The sequence below is a fragment of the Neurospora crassa genome, linkage group II (assembly GCF_000182925.2).
Source record: "Neurospora crassa OR74A linkage group II, whole genome shotgun sequence".
NCBI classification, from domain to species: Eukaryota; Fungi; Ascomycota; class Sordariomycetes; order Sordariales; family Sordariaceae; genus Neurospora; species Neurospora crassa.
In genome coordinates, this window is record NC_026502.1 from 3,518,185 (window position 1) to 3,539,655 (window position 21,471).

The window sequence follows — 21,471 nt, forward strand, 5'->3', positions numbered from 1 at the left end:
GGCCCGGGGCCCGGGCCCCGCTAAGCGGGCGGCGATAAGTGGATCTCTAACCTGACAAGTAACACCAATGAAATAACGCCTTCCGATAAGGCAGCGAAATTTCCGATAAGGACCTTTCCAACTTCGACGTTCTTTTTGGAATCGAGTGGTTCGACGACGTTCTTTCGAGTTTTTGAACTTTTTTAGCTGCGACGATACGTTCAAGGGGTAGTATCAATCGAGCCTGCACTTTCCACTCTGGAATCTCACGCTATCCGGGATCAAGTCGTACGTAGCGCAGGCGGGAATCACGCTTTTACTCACTCAAGTTCGTGAAGCGGATTTCAGTTTCGTTTATTCTCATCCAACTGAAGGCGCTGCAATTGCGAATCTCAACCGCAATCACCACTCAGCCAACCCCTAGCAGAGAAATTGCGCCTCATTCACCAAACACACACCAAAATGTCCAAACCCTCAACCCACGGGGCTGGCCCCAATGGCAACGGAGGCAAACCCCCCGTCGCCCCGGACCTCAACCAAGTCCTCAACTCCATCTCCCTCTCCATGTCCAAGCACCGCGGCTTGTTGGCCTCTCTCTCCAAGCATCGCCCTTCCGTGTCTTCCACCACCACCACCACCACCAGCGGTTCAACAACAGCAAGCAAGCCGACCGCCACCAAGTCCGGGGGATTTTCAACCCTTCTGCAGCAGCAAAAATCAGCATCAACGACGACACCTGCTGCAGAGCAGGAGGGACAAGAAGAAGAAGAAGAAGAAGAACGCAAAATCCCAGACCACGAAGAAGAAATCAGGTCGATACTCAACCAACCTCCCAATGCTGGATTGGGGTGGGTGCCGCCGTCCAAGTCTGACAACAATAACAACGGTGGAGGAAGCCAAGGAGGAATGCAGGGGAGCAAAGAAGAGAGGGAGTTGAGGAGGAAGATGGGGTTGAAGTGGCAGCAGCCCGGCGGACAGCAGCAGCAGGGACAGAAGAGAAAAAAGATGGAGGAGGAGAGTGAGAGTGAGGAGGAAGTGGGCAGGGCGGGGGCTGTTAGGGGGAAGAGGAGGGGTGTGGTTTCTGCGGATTTGGATGGAGGTTCGAAGGGAGGAAGAGGAACAGCGGGGAGGGGTGGCAAGCTTGGTGGTGGTGATTCAGCGAAGGGGAGGGGAGCGGTGCCTTTGTCTGTGTCTGGGGCAATGCTTGGACAGGGGAGCAAGGCAGTGGCGGGTGATAACAAGGTGGTGAATGGAGGACAGGGTCGGCCGGATAAGGCAGAGGAAAATTCTACTTCTGCTGCTGCTGCTACTGCTGCTGCTCCCACGAACGAAGTCACAGATGGCCTGCGTAAACCAGACGCAAGCGCAGAGCAGCAACCAAGTCCGACGACAGCCACCACCACGACTCCGCCAACAGATACGCCCAAGCCAGCAGAAAGCGAACCTGGCACAACTTCTGGACAATCTCAACAGGCCAAGAAAAAGAAGGAAAACGAAAACAGGAAAAAGAAGAAGAACAAGAAGAAGAGGAGAAAGGCTGCGCAGGCCGAGGGGGGAGAGGGAGCGCCAGTTAATGGGAAACAGACAGAAGAAGATGGCGGTCGTGATGATGGGGAAGAGTCAGAATAGGCAGACGGATTCAGCTCATGACAAGAACTCAATTGAACTGAACAGGTTGTGCTGTCTTTGCCGGTACGTTGTCCGCATATTCCTGGTTAGGAAGGCCACGGGCATACGGTACTTATGTATGCGGGACGGTGCCATGGAGTTCCAGCGAGAACAGCTTGCCGATACTTCTAGTGCTGTGTGTCGTCCTGTTTGGCACCTTCCATCTGAATTCGTGGTCAGAAAGCCGGTCTTCTCCATCCGGACCTTCTACGTGCTGTCTTTCCTTGCTTCTTCGTACATGAGGAAGATGTATCTCGTCTGGAACCTGTTCTCTTGGGGGTAATGGTTAGAGGTATTTAAGGTCAGGTTTGTCCCATTTCGCCTTGGTGCATATCTTTCTCTTCTTTCCACCAGATCAGCCGTCTGCTATTCTCATCATCCAGTCAGCCTCCTTCTTTTGCCATGGAGCAGATGAAGCGGTTCTGCGGATCATCCGGGAGCCCGCTCCACGGCAAGGTGCTCAAGGGCCGGCCCGCTCAAGGTAAAACTCCGCATCCAATCGGTGCCGGTGAGCGATGTGAAACGATCTCCAAAAGCAGCCAGGTGTGGTGGCTCGAATGGGGGGCCTGTACGTCGAGGACGGGTGGGTGTGAGTAGGTATGTATGTGCACGACGAGGACGAAGTGCATCAAGTACTTTCACGTACCTACCCATCGATGCTTGCAGTTGCCACAGCGCATATGAGAAACTGGGGGGAGGGGCGGTAATGAATCGGTGTTATTTCTTTTTTGGGGTCTGGATGGGTTTCAAAAAATCACCGAATTTAACGATTGTGATGATGCGTTGACGTGCCATTGCAATGACCTAGGAATATGGAGGGTATTTCGGATGGACCCCTCCCGGTCATCATTGATGGTAGTCACGTCTACCTAAGCAGTCTTGTATTGTATTGATACCTTGAACTGATTTAGCGAGTTAATTGTTCCGGACCGTCAATGACTATATATGTACTAACTTTCAAACCTTCATCATAAGTGTAACAGCGACCGTCTTACAAGTCAATCAATCAATCAAAAGGTAAGTTACATGATCTAACGAGGTATCTACCCACCGATTGAAGCCTAAACGTTCTAAACATGTAAAACGTGAGTTGTTAACTGATGGTAAAAAAAAACAAGAAGCATGAGGTATCTATCTATCAATCTAGCTCTAGTGTCCGTCATGAGATGGACGACCCAATTCTACCTCTATCAATCAGGGACCCCTTAAAGAGCCACAGCTGGCTACTTAGAGATACTTTTGTCTCGACAGAATAGTTTCGACGAAATGGTCAGAGGGAAATTAGGTAGGTATCTATTGACTTGTGTTTTGAAACAAAGGTCATCTATCTAGTCCCTTCGGCGCCCACATCATTACCTCCCATGTTTCGTCTGTCTTCTTCTTCTTCTTCTTCTTCTCTTCACTCTTTCGGGAGAAACCTCTACCTCTGATGTTCAACAAACGGTTACAAGTACAGGTACAGGTACATGCTTGTTGTAATGAAGTACGGGGGTAAGCTTGGGAGGATTACCGGGAAGGAAAGAAGAAGAAGAAGAAAAAAAAAAAGTTGGGGTAAATCACTGCAAAGAATGGAAAGCAAAGAGAAGAGAAGTGTTGAAACGCAACAAGTTCATTTGACTCACTTGGGTACTCATTTACTCACTTACTCACTTACTCACTCACTATTATGCTGCTGTTAGTCTATCATCAACGCAGGGCGAAGAGTCCCGGGGTCAGTGGATATGGGAAAACGTAGGTAGAGATACGTATAGCGTGCAGGCAAAGTCACCATGGATGGGAAGAAGAGGGCCTGACAAGAGATGGAAAGTCGGATCCTGGCTACGGGTATAGTTGTAAAGCAAGCTTTTAAAACCGAGTGTCTCTTCAATCCTTGAAGCGGTTGATACCTGCGATTACTGATTGAATTGGGGTGCTTCAACACAACAAATCCTCAACTCTGATATGGCTGGCTATACTATCCGTGATATGGGACAAGGGGCATTTACCGACCGTCGATTGGACTTCTCATAAATATACTGCTGTCAAGACCCTGGAGAGTGGGTTATCCACAGCAGTCTGATCGTGGCCTTTGGATCAGCCGGCAGGATGTCCAAAATCTCAATGTTTACAGATCCAGTTAGACTATCAAACTCTACTAGCATAACCAAGTCCGTCACTTTGAGAGACTTCATCAAGCGCGAGTAACTATCGAGGACGTCTAGAGCTGGCTAAGGGCTTGAAGTCTGGTGAGCATTTGTTTTTTATGCATGGGTGTGCCTGTACGTGTGGTTCTTCTTGGTGTAAATGTGCCGGTCATCTCTCTGAAGCGAAAGGTTTCCTCTATGTGTGAGAGAGCTGTAGCATGGAAAGATCAGTGGGTTTGCCTCAAAACACAAAAATAGCAAAAACTGTAGTCTAGCTCCTTAAAAAAAAAACCAAAAGTAACAAATGTGTTTAAAAAAAAAAAAAAAACCGTGCCGCGTCCTCAGTTATGCCCAAGACCGAAAATACACACACGCAACACACACACCCCCAACATCATCAAGGGTCGTGGAAGCTCTCTAAGAAGCCCGCCGCCCATCCCATGTCTCAGCCAGCCACTCTTTCCCCCCTTGCCCTTTGCCAGGAATCGTGACGGACACTGGTGATGAGCCAACTATTAAGCTCCCTTTTCCGGTGCGTTCGATCACCATCCTCTTAGGCCCCACCCTAACCTGTCCCGGCAAGCGAAGAAGAGCCCGCGGAACCGTGTGATGAATTCCCAAGGTAGCATGTAAAGCCGCCCCAAGTCTCCTCCCATGTTCCTCGCAAAACCACAGAAGCAGAGCCGAAACATTCCCAACTGAGATCCCATTAGAGCAGCATTTGCATCACAGCTCAACCCAGTGCCCACGCCGTAACATTCAATCGCATCATCATGTCGTCAAACACCGTCCGATGCGAAACCGTAACGCCAAGAGCGCAACCAATGCCGCAAGGCACAGACGCTTTAGCAGCAGCCGCCGGAAGAGTTGTTGGAGACGCCGTGGCCGGGGGAGACGTTGACGCTGGCTTTCGTGTTGTTGGTGGCGATGGAGCTGCCCATGCGCTCCTTGATCTGGCGGGCCATGGTAAGGAAAGCCTGCTCGACGTTGCTAGCGTTCTTGGCGGAGGTCTCGAGGAAGGGAATGCCCAGGCTGTCGGCGAACTCCTGTTGGTTGATGTGTAAGTATGTGGCTTAGACACGAGGGTTAGGGGTGGCTGTGTACCTTGGCGACTGTGTACTCAACAACCTTCTTGTCGGTCATATCGCTCTTGTTGCCGACGAGGAGCTTGTTGACGCCCTCGGTGGCGTAACGGTCAATCTCCTGAAGCCATTGCTTCACGTTGTTGAAAGAGTCCATATCCGTGACATCGTAGACAACGCAGATGCCGTGGGCGCCACGGTAGTAGGAAGAGGTGATGGTACGGAAACGTTCTTGGCCAGCGGTATCCCACTGAATAAGCGACTGGGTCAGCGAATTTGGATTTCCAAAGTGTCCAGGAGTGCCGGGGGGTTGCTTACGATCTGGAGCTTCACGGTCTTGCCATCAAGCTCGATAGTGCGAATTTTCTAGCCAAACGGTCAGCATGTTGATGGGGGTCGAACGCATGTGTTGCGCAGGCAGGATAGCAGGACGTACAAAGTCGACACCGATGGTGGAGATATAGGACTCGGTGTAGGTATCGTCGGCAAAACGAAGGAGCAAGCAAGACTTTCCGACACCGGAGTCACCGATGAGGAGGAGCTTGAAGAGGTAGTCGTATCTGGTTGCATCGTCAGCAGGGTTCTTTGGGGGTGGTGGCGGCGGTGATCGGTCGAGTCGCGAAAGGGAAGGGGACGACGTCGGGTGAAGAGGGGAAGCGGTGGGCACCCTGAAGGTTAAACATGTTAGCAATCCGTCATGGAAACAACATGGGATACGGGCGGCGGCGATGATTGTAGGTGGCGGCAGCGTGGCGGCGGCTTACGGTGATTTGGGAAGAGCAGGAGAAGGGCAACAGGAGACGTGATTAAACCTACTACTCAGGGTTCATGATGGGCAACGAGGGACGCGCTATGCGATGTGGTGGTGTTGGGTTGAGTTGGACAGCGAAGAAATAAGGCGGGTATCGTAAGGTGGACGGTGGTGGAGCGAAAGATGGATGGTTTCGCTGAATGAGATTAGGTGTAGGTCGTTGGGGGTGGGAGGTCGGTCTGTTGGTTGATTGATGATGTGGAGGATTGTAGAAGTCTAGTGTAGGTGGGCGGATGGAAAGGCAGCAACAGCACGCAGCATAGAACCTGGAACGGGCAACACGCAGAGCAACTTAACACGGGCAGTTGATGGAATGGGAGAGCGCCCTCGGCTGTCCTGGCTGACTGCTGGCAGCGAGTGGCAGTGGCAGCCCACCCACACCACCCGCACACTCTCCGGGCGGGGGGGTGATTGGCGACCGCCGGCCAAGAGGCGGGACACTGATCCATCCAAAACAGGGGACTCAAGCGGTGACGATGCACGTGACGCAGCAGCCGCCTCCTGACCCTTTCCCACTTCAGTTGCGGTATGTACGGTATTGCACTAACAATCTTGGAGTCGTCCCGATGATGTGCATTTCACAGCTAAACAAGTCCCAAAAGAAAAAAAGACAAAAAAAAACAATGATGATGAAATGTGGTTGAGATTCCAGGTTATTCTCTGTCCAAGAGACGACAACAAAGTACGGCTACGGAACTTTTTTGTTTTGGTATACCTCGAAAGTGCTTTGGCCGTTGTTCCCATGGCTACCTTTATTATCGTGGACTTGGAGGCTGGGCCACCTGAGCGGTGTCCACATGGGCTTCCATTGAATGAATGAATGTATCAATGAATGAATGAATGAATGGATCAATGAATGAATGAATGATTCCCTTTTTTTTGGATTTGGGAGCAACATTGATTCACGGGTCCAACGGACTCCTGATCTTAGGAAGCTTCTAGCTTCAGTTAGGTTCCATCATCCAGCACATTTACATATGTATGCCGATAAGATAAGGCTCATGTGAAACAAGTGTACGAACGAAATGAGACCTCAAGGTTCTGGATATTTGACCACAACCAAAATTACGATGAAGCATATGTCGTTTCATTGTATGCAACTAGGTTGCTCTCAAAGCCTCCTGACCTACACAATGTCCATGGATAGAGTGTTGATGATCAAGATCCAACCCCACAAAACATCACTATTGGAATCCCTGTCCGTGGGGAGATCCGGTGAGCAAGTGGAAGCCGATCCACCCGATTACCGACCCTCTTATCAGCTCTGTGGTCAACCATCCGAGCCAATCCGTCACTGACATCATTCCACCCGCTGTGCGGCACTCTTCGTCAGAGAGACAAGTCAACCACTTGGCGTTTTCACACTCTTGCAAATTGCATTCAACCCGGCCTTATCTTGCATCGATCCCAGCCCTATACACACCCCATAGTATACATACTTACACTGTCCATCTCAGCGCGGCGTGTTCCGACAGCCCACGTTGCGAGTCCACTCGTGTCGGCCCAGGTACCCGACCACCAAAGTGTTTAAAAACACCCACTGCACCATGTCGGCGCCCACGAGGATACGAATAGCTGCTGGTGGTGTGGTGGGCAAGCAACAGCCATCCCAATGCCGATCCTACTTTCTCTCAAACCAGCCTCCAACACATTCGCAACCGACCTCATCACAGCCGCCGCCGCCAACCAAATCATCAACAACAAAAGTTAGTGGCGCATCATCGTCACCCGCATCCGTCGCAAACACCACCATCAACAAGCGCTCAACATCCACCCTCCCAGAGACAAAACCGCGCAACCTCCCCGAAACCTGGTTCAACCCCAACAACAACATTCAAACCCCCGCAAAATCACAATCCAGCAGCGATGAGATCCGACCTCCAGATGGCCCCGGCGGGCTGAACAAGCCTCCAGACGAGCGCAAAGTCAAGCTAGGCAAAAGTGCGAACCCCCTTCCTTCATCCCTCTATTATCTTCAACAACAACGAACCAACTAACACCATTCTCTCCGTCGTCAAACAGCCCTCCGAATCCTCCAAGCCCACCTCCCAACCATCCTCCAATCCCCCCTGCCCACCTCCATCCTCTCCCCCCAAATCTCCCTCCACCTCTTCCCCTCCACCCACCCGCACCTCCCGACCGTCAGGGGCCGCGTCGCCTACATTGCCGCCCTATGGACCGCCCCCTTGGCCTGGAACCGGCTCCCCATAATCGGCAACGTCCGCCTCGAGATCCTGTCTGAACGCATGGTCGACCGCCCGCTCTACAAGCCCCCGTCGCAAAACCGGCGCATCGGCGCCTATCCCGAGGAACTGATTGTGCGCTGGCGGACCATCGGCAACGCCAAGAATTGGGGCTTGAGTTTTATCAATGGCAGTGGCAGCGAGGCAGGAAGTGCCACGAAGGGGGTCAGGGAAACCGCGGACAAGAAGGGAACGACGACGACGACGGAGTACAAAGCGCCGGTGGGTGATGCGGAACCGTCGGCGGGGAGGGATAACAGCAAGAAGTCAGAGTTTACGGGGCTGTTTATCTTTGAGTTTGATGGGGAGGGGAGGATCTTGAGTCATACGATTGAGCATGCGCAGCAGGATGGGGAGGTTGAGAAGGGGGTGGGTGCGACGGTGGTTGGGTTGACGGATTGGTTGTTGGGTGGGATGAAGGGGGCGAGGGAAGGGGAAGGAGGAACATGTCCGGCTTTTACGGCAAGGCAGGCTGATGAAGCAGGTGGTGAGGTGAGGTGAGGTGAGGTGATGCTGGCAACTGGGTTTATGAGGGACATTTGATGGCATTGGGAATGGGAAAACTGGGGTTGGTGTGTTTTGGGATGCATGATGAGGATGAGGAACGATAATGAACGACCTTCTCAGAGCGAGAAGTGTGGTCCCACGCTGCCAAAGACAAAAGGGCAAGCATTGTTTTACTGTACAACAATATGTATTTCTATATCCATGATATCTACTCACCCCTTTTCTTCATCACCCCTTTTTCACTCTTTCGCCATGTACAATGCGTATTTGGCTATCATATCCAACACTGCCTTTTTTCTGTTTCCAAGGTTTCATATAAATTCAAAACAACCAGTAACGACAGGACGGCAGATTCCTCAGGCCACTCATCTCTTTTTTCCTTTGTTTTTCCCCATATTCAAAAAAAAAAAAGGGAAAAAAAGAAGAAAAAGAGACCGTAGCAGCCCTCCTCCACCAACACAGGTAGGTAGGTAGGCATGTGCTTCATATCATATCCCCTTCTTCCCCTTTAGGGTTGTATTTCCAGCAACATGCCTCCCCCCTCTCCCCCTCCCCCTCTCCCCTAAGCCAAAACCTCCATCGTATCACCCCCCATCTCTCCACTAAGCTCCCTACTCGTCGGCCCCCGTCTCCGCGCCCCCTCGGGACTTTCTTCCTCTTCCTCCTCCTTTTTCTTCGCCGCCCCATTATTCGCAGCAGCAGTAGCAGCATCATTGACAGCCCCGACATAGCTCATCAGCGCGTTCCTCGCGGCTTCCACCACCTTTTCGGCATGCGTCAAGGCATCTCGAAGGCTCTGCGCAATTTGGTCCAACTCTCCGACTTTGTTATAGCCGTTGGTTTTCTCGGAGGAGGACTTCTTTTCGGGGATGGTGTAAGTGGCGGACGGGAAGTTGCTGCTGCTGTTGCCGTTGCTGTTGCTGTTGCTGTTGCTGCCGTTGAGGGATGAAGAAGAAGAAGAAGAAGAAGAAGAAGCTGTGGTGGTGGTGGTGGTGGTGGTGGAAGCATTGGCAGTAGTGGCGGAAGGGATAGAAGAGGAAGTACTAGTGGGACAACCGCGCTGTTCTTCGAGAAGGTCACGGATGTGGCCGTTTAGCCAGGCACCCGCAAGTTGGGCGTCGGTCATGTCGCGGGCGCCGGAGATGCGGCCGCGGCAGGTGGGTTTGGCGCAGAGACAGTCGAAGGGCTGGGCCATGGTCCATTCGGTTGAGGGGTAGAAGAACTTTGTTGGGGGGTAGGGATGGGTGTTAGTCTGCCTGTTTGCCGGGGGAAAACAAAGAAAGGAAGGAAGGAAGGGAAAAGGGAGAGGGGGGGGGGGGGGGGGGGGGGGGGGGGAAATACAGTCAATTCCTCGCCGATTTGAATCCCTTTCGGGCCGGCGATGACGTTCATGTTACCCGTGTCAAAGATCTATTATTTTTCACGTTTCGTTAGCATATACCCTGGGTTAACGACCTCTTATAGCAGGAAAAAGTTTTATAGAGAGGGGGACAGAGGGACAGTAATATTACATACAAGAGACGGCTCGCAAGAGTGGTTGATGTACAGCAAGTCGCTGTTAAGATCCAGGTGCTTGTCACGGCCACACTGGACGGTAGCATACGTCGGCTTCTCGGCCGGCGTGCAGGGGGGAAACTCGAGCTTGGCGAACAACGCAAAGGGCGGCAGAGCAATCTTGGAGATGCTCTTGGACGTGAACTCGGCCTCGTTGACGATGAGGTGAAGACGGTCCGGGTGGGAGGGCTGGACCCAATGGGGCTTGATGGGAGCCATTGTGTTTGTATTTATTTAGGATTGTGTAGGTAGGTAGGTAGTATAATAATGATTGGACGGTGTTGTTAATATGCCCCTCCGCTTTGGACAGATGTGGTTGTCGTTGTTGTTGTTGGTGGTGTTGATGTCAAAGATGTCGAAGATGGACGGATGGTAGGTAAGGAAAAAAAGGAGGAAAAGAGAAGGAAAAGAAACAACAACAAGAATAGCGGGTGACCGGGAAAACGGCCTGTCTTATAGGGATTTCTTGATTCTCCAAACCCGACAAACTTAACCCATGCATGCACGCGACTCGAGTATCGTCCAACATCTCAAAAGCTTTCCCACAGCCTCTCTTGGCTCTGGGTGGTTTGAGTGTCCACAAGCAACAAGGGCTGCCAACTCGGGCGGGGGATGGATACCTCTCTACATCATCATCAAGACCCGGATGGAGCATATGATGATGGGAGGGTCCATCTAATCCATACATACATGCCGGGTCCGGGGACTTGTTTGGCCTTCCTTGTGAAGAATAAGAACGGGGAAACTGATGGGGAATCTGATGGAGTATGGTAGGTAGGTTGGATGGAGTCTTTCCGTGTGGCCCTCGGGCAATATCCCACTTGGCTACCTACCTGGTACGTACTCAGCATCTAGCATGTGTTGGACATCTCGATACTGTAGACAACATGCCGTTTCTTTGTTCTAGTCTCATGTTCCTTGTCTTGTTCTCTCCTAACCTAACCAGTGCTGTTTGTACTGATGAATTGATTCGGCCGAGACTCCACCGAAGATGGTCAGACAGACAGACAGACGGCGCGCTGGAGGCGGGTTGGTGTGTCTGTGTCTGACCCTTTACCAGAACACATCGATGTATGTATTTAGGCAGTCCAAATATCCCTCAGTGGTGGTCGGCGATCCGGCACTTGATCCTGACAACATGGATACAAGTCAATGGCAGCAGGAAGAATAGCATGTGCTTCCATGGGAAGGAATTGAAGATCGAGATATAAATGGCGGGGTTGCGTGTTTTAGCATCAGATCCAGTATAGCGGGGGTGGGTGGTTTTTTATGGGGCATCTCTCCCTTTCACCCATGCCATGCTCCGGTATCCTGGCGCTATTTGGGGGACCGTTCTGGGGGGGGCAGTTCGGTGACCGGCAAAAGGGGAAGGAGGTCCATGGGCCCGCCAACAACCAATCACAGCCACGGTTGTGACGACCTAAAGTGGGAACTCTTTTCGAAAGGATGCACGTAATTGCCCGAAGACCTTCCTCCCTCCTTCGTACAGTGGCGTTCCAAATGCTTCCAGGGCTGCAAGGAACGGATCCATTTCCCAAACAACCGAGGATGAAAAGAAAAGCAACATCCGGCAGTCTGGGTTCGTAGTGTACATACACTAGAATACACCACAACGCCGGTGTTGCGCGGCACAGATTCCATCGAACCGGATTGGACGGCATGGAAAAAGGGAAGTCTCAACTTCTGGGTTCACCTCATGTTTGACTTCCACTTGTGGTAGGACATCATTGACGGCACAAACGGCATCATGGCATGATGTTCTGTTCCCGGTCGTTTTTTATGGAAATCGATCTGGAGACGGGTCTGTTCAGTATCATCCGAGATGGACATCGCCACAAACGATGCTGCTGCGTACATACACCGCCAAAAAAGAAAAGCCGGGCTAACAAGCGAAAGCCCCAGAATTGTAACATACTCCCCTGCTACGGCGTCGAAGATCCGATAATGTTTCCGGACGGCGGGCGAGCTCTGCGACTACGACTACATACTGCGCAGCCATCCATCGACTTCGAACCGATGCGCGCCTCCTTAGGTACCCTTGAATTGAAAGCTTACAGGCTTTGTTTGACCCACGGAAAAGATCTTCTGGAGGAGGAGGTATGTACTCCTTTCCATATGGACCCTGAAGGGGCGTCATTCAGTATGTATGTTATCGAGGCCGGGCTTCGGATGAGCCCAAAAAGCTCGAAAAGCATAGTCGCACATAGACCGCTCTGCAGTCAGTTGTCCCTTCTGTCAAGCCACTTTAACCTTGCCTAGAATTTCTGGACTGTATACGACCACCATGATTTCGAAGAGGCTGGTTGATGGACTTGCGATCGAGGTGTCTAGATGCGCTGGCAATAACGACACGATATATAAAGAGCGCGTGAAGCAAAAGCGGTGAGGTCTAGTTGTTTGTCTCTCCCCGTCGCACCTTGACGTCGAACGTACCAGCGACTGCCTTTGTACGCGGCAGCCGAGTCTTATGTTTTTTCGACTGCCTGTTCAGAGTCTGGATCCGGCAGAGGACTTGAATTTTCGGCAACGTCAGCATCCACAGTCCACGCAGCCTCTTTGGTGGGCGCGCGAGAAGCCGGTCATCATTGCCCTTGACCTGCCGCGGCGCTGGCTATGTACTTGTTCGGCGGACCAAACCACAAAGGACACTTATTCTCTGTATAGGAGCCAAAACAAAACGGCTTCAACCGTTCGATACGAGTACTTGAGTAGTTGTTGACATTACGGAAGCACCGTCTTGGGAATATCCAGTACTAGTGTTCGGGGCGGCACGCCGCGCCCTTCCGTATGGGTGCAAGGCTGGATTCTGGGTTGTTACGTGCAAGGCTGGATTCTAAGTTGTAACGTACAGAGCTAAATATTGGGCTGGCCGTTTCTTTCTTTTATTTACTTTGATGCCAGGGGGCTGCGCCCCCCGGGACCCCCCCTTAGAAATCTTTACACGAAAAGTACACGAAAGCGCGAAAAACGACTGTACGGGAATGCACTAACAGGAAAAGCGCGAAATTCAGATAGTGCTAACAATTCCTTTGCGGACGAAAACCCTGGTTTCAGTCCGTGCGTTAGCAGACTGGTAGCGCGAACGTGGTTTTACGTGGATCCGCCCGCGAAAGGCACTAACTCCTTAGCCGGACTTTTGAGAAGCCATGCTCGTGTAGGTATATAGAGATGTAACTCTTAACTACCTATGTATAGGGCAACGACCACAAAACTATCCTGCACGCATGACAAAGCCGCCCAGCTTCAGCTTGCGGCTGAGATCCAACAATATGCCCTATGCACGACTGTGGCTGCTGCTGATAATGACGCCCAATCTGAAATGAATCTATTCAACAAAGAGTCTTACTCAAGATATCAACAAGTCGATAACAGGCGCCCAGCCCATATTAATACCGAACTGAACACTGGTACCACCACCACGAGACGAATGGAGCGAGACTACCTCTAGGTACGCTTGGTTTACCTGTGGATGGATGGACAACTGCAAGAAGAGATCAGATCCTGTTTCGGCGCGCGTCCCCCTCACAGTGACCAGACACCGATTGGTACTGCCTACCTGCTATGGAGATGATGTGGGCAGTGCAAAAAGTAGAGGTAGTGGGAGGAGGAGGAGGAGATTAACACAGAACAACTGCATATACCTAGTAGTGACTTATCTCTTGTCATCTTCGACACGAGGAGACCACATAGAGGCCGCATTCCATTATCGACCTTTTGATTTCATCCTTTTGGAACCCAACAAAGGAATCCATCACTCATCGGCCAGGCAGAGATCAGATCACGGGCATCTCTAGGTAAGTATCCATCGATAAGTCTCGCTCAGACTGACTACCTCTACCAGACATGACACTCACCCGTCGTCGTCGCTCCCTTAATCCCCAACGATCAACTCACCTTTCTTTGGGACCGAAACTACCTACCCACTTCTTTCTCTCTCACCTTTATCAAAGTCAAACGATACATCTGATTCCAATAGACCGGTCTCCACTGAGGAAGATGGGATACTGGGGTTGTCTCTTAGGCGTGGTCGCGGTGCGGGAAGCACAGAAAGACGGACGGACGAGAAATGGGAAATGTACGACCCAGAGGAAAAAGTTAAAGCGGCAGGAAAACAGAGGACAGAAAGAGTTGGTTAAAGACCAACATTGAAGAAAACTGCGAGCGCACTCTTTTGATGGAGAAAAGCTCTCAACCATTTAATGCTTTTTTCAACCGTCTACCCTAGATGAAAGTATCAAGGCTAGACACTTTATCTTGTACAGGAACCTCTATCCAACTTAGATGCCAGCTAGCTATATTCTCCCGCTATGGGTACATACCTAACGGCTCTCTTACACAAGTCGGGACTGACACCGTGATATCAAGGTACAGTGGAGAAAACACTAGGTTCAAAGGTATACTTCACACAGCCAGCCTGTGTCCAGCCACCGGCACCGCCGTTATTGCCTGTAGACATGAAGCGTTAGTGCATTTCTTTTTTCTCTTTGTTTTTTTTCTTTTTTTCTGTCTTCCCCCATCTTTGAAAGCCCATAGTAGAAGATGATAGAACCAAAGAGGAAAGAGATAACTCACAAGAGAGATAATTCTGTCTCACGAGCGTATAAGCTGTGACGTCGGAACTCGACTGGCCCAGTGGGTAATGAAAGTCCTGCTTCGAGACCGTCGTAAAGCACCCCTCAACCCATTCGGCGCGATAGATGTACTCAAAGCCCGCGTCTTGGATATAACGGAACACACGTGGCTCATCGCTCGGTCCGACCGTGTCCCACTTAGCGTCCATAAACACCTGCGAATAATGGTCCTGCGTTTTGGGATTGACGTCTTCGTGTTTCCCGTAGTCGGCTTCGTTGTGACAGTGAATAGGACCTCGCGTAAGGGGCTGCACGGTGGCTGTCGGCGTAGCCTTGGTTGTGGTGACCATGGTCGTTGTGGCCTTGGTTGTTGTGGCCTGGGCCGTCGTAGAGGTTGTTTTGGTCACGACCTCATTGACGGGGTCAAAGAAGTCTGGCGGGCTACCAGTAGGTTGGGGTACGCAATAATAGCCGGTGCACAGTGTGCCACAGTTGGCGGTACAGGTTGGTGATACCGAGCCCGAGTGCCTATCGTTTGCTATTAGTGATGGATACGGTGGTAGGCATAGAAAGTGTCACTTACCAGGTTACAGCGCCGCCGTTGCTAGAGCCTGATCTGAGTGGAAAGTTGTTGTCGATGTATCTGGTATCAGGGGTCCAATTGTCCGTGTTACCTGGCTCGGGTAAGCCCTCGTTTACCACCTCGCAAACGGCCTTAGCTTCGTCAGACTTGAACCCAGAACGGTAGCCAACGAGGCAGTTCTCGACCCCGACGTTGCCGTTCCAGATGATTCTGCGATGATTTCCCATCTCTTCAAGGTCCGGGAAATAATCGTCGAGCCGATCATACACATTAACTTTGCGAGTCAAATATTTTACCATCTTGACTGCGAACACCGTCTTTTTCAAATCCTCGGCGAAAGGCGAGGGAAGTGCGCGGAGATATGCGACCAGGGCTGCTACCATAGGGGCAGCTGCATACCGGACAACTGTCAGTCTTGAAGCTCGAAGGAAATAACAGAATGCATGAAGGCTAGAGACTCACCAAAAGAACTTCCACCAGGAAAAATTCCTGTGTTGTTCCACAACATCAAACCGGGGGCGAAGACCATTGATGAGTCGTCAAGCCGTCCATCGATGTTCCACGGGAGGCTACCCAGGGCACGATAGCCATGATTGGAGGCAAATCCGACCACTAACGTGTCGGGGAGACTGCCGTCGAGAGACCACCGTGCCGGGACTGCTGCGTTTGCGTAACTCTGAATGTCCTCCACGTTTCCGGAAGCGATAACCACAACGCACTGGAGGTTGGTTTCCATGTAGCGAATCATCATTCCTGCATGCTTACGTTAGAGCAACTCTTGAGAAAGAGAAAGAAAGACATAAAGAGAGAGCTTACTGAATAGAGACAGCCACCTGTCGGTCGCATCCTCCGGAACAACCCAGACCATTGATATGTTTATGACGCACTTCCCTTGTCTTCCTTTGCTCTCAATGTCATTGATCATGCCCAGTAAGCGGATCAGGTTGATCTCAAGGTGGCCCGTCTTATTCGTGGTCATAGTTGGCGGATCTTCCATAACAAGAAAGGTTGCCCCAGGAGCAATCCCAAGAGTCTGACCGACAGCATAATAAGCAACCCCTGTGCCATGTATGTAATTATGCATGTCACGCCCGTTGTTTATACTGTATTCGTAATGAAATTTCTCAATGTTGTTGGGGTTAAGATCTTGATCCTAAGGGGTGGTAGTGTCAGCTGGTATTCCACAAACATAGTCCTGTAGCACATACCGGATTGACGCCTTCATCAAAGTTGTAGATGTACTGCCCGCTGCCCAGGATGCCATCATGGTAATATACCATGTAATTGCCTTCGTGAAAAGCTTCGCCGTCGAGGTTCCATTCCTGACCCGGGTAGCTCGAGACCATCGAGCGGTGCCAGCTGACCATACGGTCATAGGACGGGTTGTCAAAGGTTCTCTTGCGCAGATTGGTCGCATTGAAAATCGGCCCTGATCCAGCTCCCCAGCTTCTAGTGTGTAGTTCTATACCACCCTTCTTCCACTTTTCTATAGACCATGGGTCGACCTGCAAACAAACGAGATGACAAGGTTAGCACCCGCGAAAGGAAGACGAACGTGGCAGTAACAGTAACTCACCCCATCCATATCGCCGATCTCGACCAAGAAGTAAAATGGAGCATCCTCGACATAAATAAAGATGGTTCCGAGATGGTCGTGCTTGAAATGATGGTATTCATAGCCGTACAGCTGGATATGGACTTCAACAGACAAGATGTCGGCTTCGCTAGCTGTGTCATGGAAGTAAATCGCCGCGCTCCACTTCTCGTCCATGTCGCAATCGTCATTGTCATCGTTACGGGCGACAAGAGCCGGGGAGTGGCCGGCGGTGGCCGGTGCCGCAGTCGCAACCGGAAGAGATATTTCGGAAGGGGCCGTCTGTCGCTTGGATTTGCCGTGTCCGTGTCCGCAGGCGGCCGTAGTTGTGTATTCTGGGATGGGGCAGCCGGTCTCGTAGGCCGTCTCGGTAATAGTCTTGGTTGTCGTTGTAACTGTGGCGCCGTTGGATACGGAGAGGCCGTATGATACCGTGTACATCTCTACAGGAACCTCCCGTTTGTTGTCATCGCAGTCGGTAGGCTTGTCCGGGTAGCTAAGGTCCGGTCCAATACTGATAGCGACGTTGGCGAGCCCGCAGTTAGTAATCATGCTATCTGGGGTAACAAGATAGGGAGTGTAGCACTAACGTGATCTTGGGCCAGGGAGGGAAATCGGGGAGGTCGATGAATTTCCAATTCTCTGGGAGTTCTCTAAGTCCCGGCGGCGGACCCCTGTGCATGTTTTTCGTGGTTAGACTACCTGTCCAAAGAGCACAAGGAAGGAAAGGAAAGGGGTTATAGCTCGTACGGTCCAATGACAGCTTTGGGGAACGTGAACTTCCAACCAAAGACCTGGATATGCTCGGTGTGGATGCAGAAGACGAAGAACCACAGTTCGTCACATTTGACTTTGATGACCACATGGTTGCTGTGCTCGTTGTCGTCGTCTGCTTCGGGCACGCAGCGGTTATTGTGGCATTGTGCGTCTATGGGGTCGACGATAGGCTCGACAATGGCAGGCGGGAAGATGCCAGTATAGGTCGGTCGTGGAGTCGTTATAGTTGTGGTGGGCGGCGGGATCCAACCGATGGGGCCGTCGGTGTCGTTGTGGGTGTTGGTGATGGTGCCCGTTACCCAGCCGCCGCACGTCGACGTCCACTGGTCAGGCGGCCCTTGGGTGATTTGGGGCCACGGCGGCAGCTCAACCTGGCGCACGGTAACCGTCGTCTTGGCGTTGGAGACGTAGCTGAGAGTGACGGGGATGGCGTCGGGCTTCAAGCTCGTACACATGGGGAAGACAGCTCCGTCCGTCACAGCGCCAGTGATGTTGATGTTGGAGAAGGAGACCTGGTCGGTCACGATGTCGGCGGGGTAGAGCGTGACCGTCGTGGTCGTCGACCCGACCTGGAACGAGGTGGGATACGGCGGGAGGCGGAACGTCGTGGTGGCCGGCAGCTTGCTCGGGGGCAGGACGAGCACACAAGGGCTCTCGCAGGCCGCCGTCGGGGTCTCGTAGACCTGGGGGCCAATGTATGCGGGATTGACGTTCTTGTAAGGGTTCCCGTCGTCGACGTCGGACTGGACGCAAGCGCCCTCGGGGCAGTAGCCGCGGCTGCAGGCGAACTCGCAGAGGGGCCCGTAGGTGCGCTCGTCGACGCTTGGGTCCGCCTTGCCGGTGATGGTGTCGCTCGCGCCAGGGGGGACGTGCAGGGCCCCCGTCGACGTGCAAGTACACGAGTGGATAGGGCAGAAGCCAAAGTTGCACGAGAAGCTACAGAGGCCGCCGAGGCCGCCCTCGCCGACGCCCGAGGTACATGCGTCCGGGGTGAAGGGCGACACGCTGGGGATGACAAGCTCGTGCTCGACCGTGTCGCAGTAGGCGTTGGGGCAGCCGTAGCCGTAGTTGCAGGCGAAGCTGCACAGACCGCCGTAGCTGGCTGTTCTGCCCTTGGCCGGGAATCCCACGGTGCCGAACCCAGGGGTTTCGGGCCCGGGGAGCTTGTTGCCGGGCCCCATCTTGGTGCAGAGGCAGGCGCCGACAGGGCAGTATCCGTATTTGCAGGTGAAGGCGCAGAGCTCGTCGAAGCCGGCGGCCGCAGTGCCCTCGACACACACCCACTGCGTCGAGTTGACCGTGGCACTCACCGCCGCTCCCGTGGTGCTCGCTACAAAGGCGTTCCAGTTCGTGTATCCGTTCGTGTCGTCGCAGTTCGCCGCAATGGGCCGCTTGTTGACCGTCATGGACCCGACCGTGACGACGACAGCGCCTGTATTGCTCCCAAAGTCGACGCTGCCGTGGTAGATGCCGGCGCCGCCGCTGGGCGTCTTCGTCCACGTAGCGCCGACGTTGACGCCGCCGACGGTAACCGTGACGGGCTGGCTGCTGGCGAGGAGGGCCGAGTAAAAGATCTTGTCCTGTACCACGTCCTGGGGCGTAAACTCCAGCTGCAGCTGGCTCGCCGTGTTGCCCGTGGTCCATCCGTCGTTGCACGCCGCGTTCTTGGAGGTTACGCGGTACCAGGCCACGAGCTTCTCCTGTTCGATCGTGGCCACGCCGGTTTTGTAGAGGTCAATGGTGAAGGGCAGCAGCTCGCGCCAGCCGTCGTGGGGCATGTCCAAGGCGTAGTTGAAGGGCGCTTTCCCGACTGTAAATGCCTCGTAGCTGTCACCTTCGACGTACAAGGGACCGATGTGGTGGGACTCGCCAAAGTCGTTCCAAGAGATGATCTCGACGTAGTCGGGGTTCATGAACCGGATCTGCTCCCAGCGGTCGAACCACAGGTCGTCGCCCCTCCACAACCAATTCTTCTTGTAGCCCGGGAGATTGGTGTAAAACCAAGGGCTTGCTGGCATCACTATACCACGGACTCAAGGTTAGTAACGTGCTCTCGCCATAGGGGTAACGTCCAAGCCACTTACTATATTGCATGTCCATGGCGCAGTTCTTCTCGGCCGTCTCCATGAACTCAATGTACGAAGCATCCACGTACGTGTTGCCGTCCGTGTTACCCCATGGCCACGGCGCCCAGCTGAAGAGACCTTCCGGGACACAAGGGGCAGCTGCGAGCGCCGCCTTAGCCCCGAGTGACGACCAGTCGGGGATGAAGGCAGCGTTGGTCTTCTTGATGATGTACTGCCAGGTCCCAGCTTGAGCCGGCCCTTCAAAGGTAGACACGACAGGCCGTCCTTGTTTGTCGATATAATACGAGTCGTAGCCGGAATAGAGCAAGATCATGGAACTTACGAGGTTGGCGCCCCAGGGGCCTCCGCCCGCGTAATCGAACGAGAGAATCACCTTGAACCCCAACTGGTCGGCCGCGTCAAAGGCCCTGGATAGGGATACGCCGGAAGTGGTATCATCAGCTCGAATGTTCAGAGCAAACCCGTCGATGTGGGCAGCTTGAGCCAGCCTCATATCGACCTTCCATTGGTCCACGCTCCAGGATTTGGCATTTTCCACCTAGTTCAAAGTTGGTTTCCTTGTGTACCATGCGTGCAGACTGAGGGTTGTAGGAACGGACTCACCATGAAATGAGCAAATACTGCCTTGGCCTGTACCTGGGCACAAGCCAACAGGACGGCAAGAAGGGTAAAGAGCCACATGTTGGGGGTAGGTGTGGCCCCTTCTGGGTAGGCAATGGCAGGCTTTGCCGGCAAAGAAGGAAGCAGAAAAGTCCCGCGAATAGGGATGATGTAGAGGAAGAGAGAGAGAGAGGGAAAAAGAGTGGTTGTCAGTTCTCCTTAAATCTTTAATCGACTTGACTGACTGACTGTCCCTAGTCGATATTCGGTCCGTCGTCCGATGTTGGCGACAGTAACATCATTCTCCCTCTCCCCCCTTGAGCCTCAGCGAAGAACTCGCAAACCCCAACTCTTTCCCACTCATGTCTCCGCCGGTCACCGTCCGCCGGTAGTCTGCGGTCTCTCCATATCCAGGCATCGCCGCCAAGACCCCGAGATGCCCTCGTCCATCTTTCAGACAACAAAAGGCTTGCTTGTCACCTGTCCGCCCCCTGTTTCCTGTAGAATTGGCGTAGCAAGCCAACAAGTTCTAGCCGAGCAGAGGAGTGTCTGCACGAGCCGAGGGAAGTGTTAGCGTGGACGAGTTTTTCACTCGACTCCCTATGCGGAGTAACGTTGTGATAGAGTTGGTCGTTGGTTACTAGCTTGGTGTTGTTGGACCGGTGTTCCATTGTCTTGGGGCTGGTCTCTAACCCTTAACGTGCTCTGCCTCCGAAAGCATGTGCACCCCCCTACCGCCTCGGCTCGCTCAAGTGGCAACTACACTATCTTGCCGAGAGTCCTGAAATCCTCTTTTCCAGTCGTGTTGCGTAATTTGGTGACCTAGATCCCCGGGCCTCATCGAGGTAAGGATAGCAAATTCTCGCCACAGGGTTGGATAGCGTATTCCACTTGGAGCCCGTTCCCACCACGATGTACAAGGGCGTATCAGTGATGTAGCAGTATCGGATTTCCGGAGGTTTGGTTCCTGGGGGTTATTCTTTTCTAGGTACTAGGGACAGTTGGAGTGACGGAAGCCGGAAAGCTGAAGGATTTGACTAGCGATTGGCGCTGTTGTAGAGCAGAGGTTAGTCGATTTTCGACTTGGACTGCGCTATATGGAGAAGAAAGAAATGTCAGCTTTCCAGCTACAAGACTTCTAGGCCTCGTCATGGAACCAACAGTTTCAGTTGTCTGGAAGTCGAGTCCCCTTTTCCGTCGGAGTCACAACTGCCCTCGACACCCGACGTCCTAACCCTACCCAGTGTAGTGTTGTACAAAGTTTAATGAAGTGGAGTAGGTGCCTAGGTATC

General features: G+C 52.7%; 5 protein-coding genes across 5 annotated transcripts; 2 read left to right on the plus strand and 3 right to left on the minus strand.

Moving 5' to 3' along the window:
* Nucleotides 1–194: 194 nt before the first annotated feature.
* Nucleotides 195–1,709, plus strand: NCU08478 (hypothetical protein). The gene has a single exon (XM_958054.2). The coding sequence runs from the start codon at nt 442–444 to the stop codon at nt 1,606–1,608; it is 1,167 nt and encodes a 388-aa protein (XP_963147.1). The 5' UTR covers nt 195–441; the 3' UTR covers nt 1,609–1,709.
* Nucleotides 1,710–3,734: 2,025 nt separating this feature from the next.
* ypt-1 (ypt-like-1) lies at nt 3,735–5,955 on the minus strand. Its single transcript, XM_958053.3, has 5 exons — nt 5,672–5,955; nt 5,289–5,412; nt 5,171–5,218; nt 4,875–5,102; nt 3,735–4,816 (listed from the first exon to the last, which is right to left on the minus strand). The coding sequence occupies exons 1-5, from the start codon at nt 5,680–5,682 to the stop codon at nt 4,616–4,618; spliced, it is 612 nt and encodes a 203-aa protein (XP_963146.2). The 5' UTR covers nt 5,683–5,955; the 3' UTR covers nt 3,735–4,615.
* A 788-nt stretch (nt 5,956–6,743) lies between these two features.
* NCU08476 (hypothetical protein) lies at nt 6,744–8,695 on the plus strand. Its single transcript, XM_958052.3, has 2 exons — nt 6,744–7,604; nt 7,686–8,695. The coding sequence occupies exons 1-2, from the start codon at nt 7,211–7,213 to the stop codon at nt 8,405–8,407; spliced, it is 1,116 nt and encodes a 371-aa protein (XP_963145.3). The 5' UTR covers nt 6,744–7,210; the 3' UTR covers nt 8,408–8,695.
* Nucleotides 8,589–10,706, minus strand: NCU08475 (hypothetical protein). The gene is made up of 3 exons (XM_958051.3): nt 9,929–10,706; nt 9,755–9,823; nt 8,589–9,635 (listed from the first exon to the last, which is right to left on the minus strand). Exons 1-3 carry the CDS (start codon nt 10,184–10,186, stop codon nt 8,976–8,978), a joined length of 987 nt encoding a protein of 328 aa, XP_963144.2. The 5' UTR covers nt 10,187–10,706; the 3' UTR covers nt 8,589–8,975.
* A 3,448-nt stretch (nt 10,707–14,154) lies between these two features.
* Nucleotides 14,155–20,630, minus strand: NCU08473 (alpha-1,3-glucanase). Its single transcript, XM_958058.3, has 11 exons — nt 20,183–20,630; nt 19,577–20,117; nt 17,466–19,512; nt 17,306–17,389; nt 16,698–17,229; nt 16,330–16,626; nt 15,938–16,274; nt 15,584–15,874; nt 15,122–15,512; nt 14,540–15,066; nt 14,155–14,413 (listed from the first exon to the last, which is right to left on the minus strand). The coding sequence occupies exons 1-11, from the start codon at nt 20,258–20,260 to the stop codon at nt 14,328–14,330; spliced, it is 5,211 nt and encodes a 1,736-aa protein (XP_963151.3). The 5' UTR covers nt 20,261–20,630; the 3' UTR covers nt 14,155–14,327.
* Between the last annotated feature and the right edge of the window lie 841 nt (nt 20,631–21,471).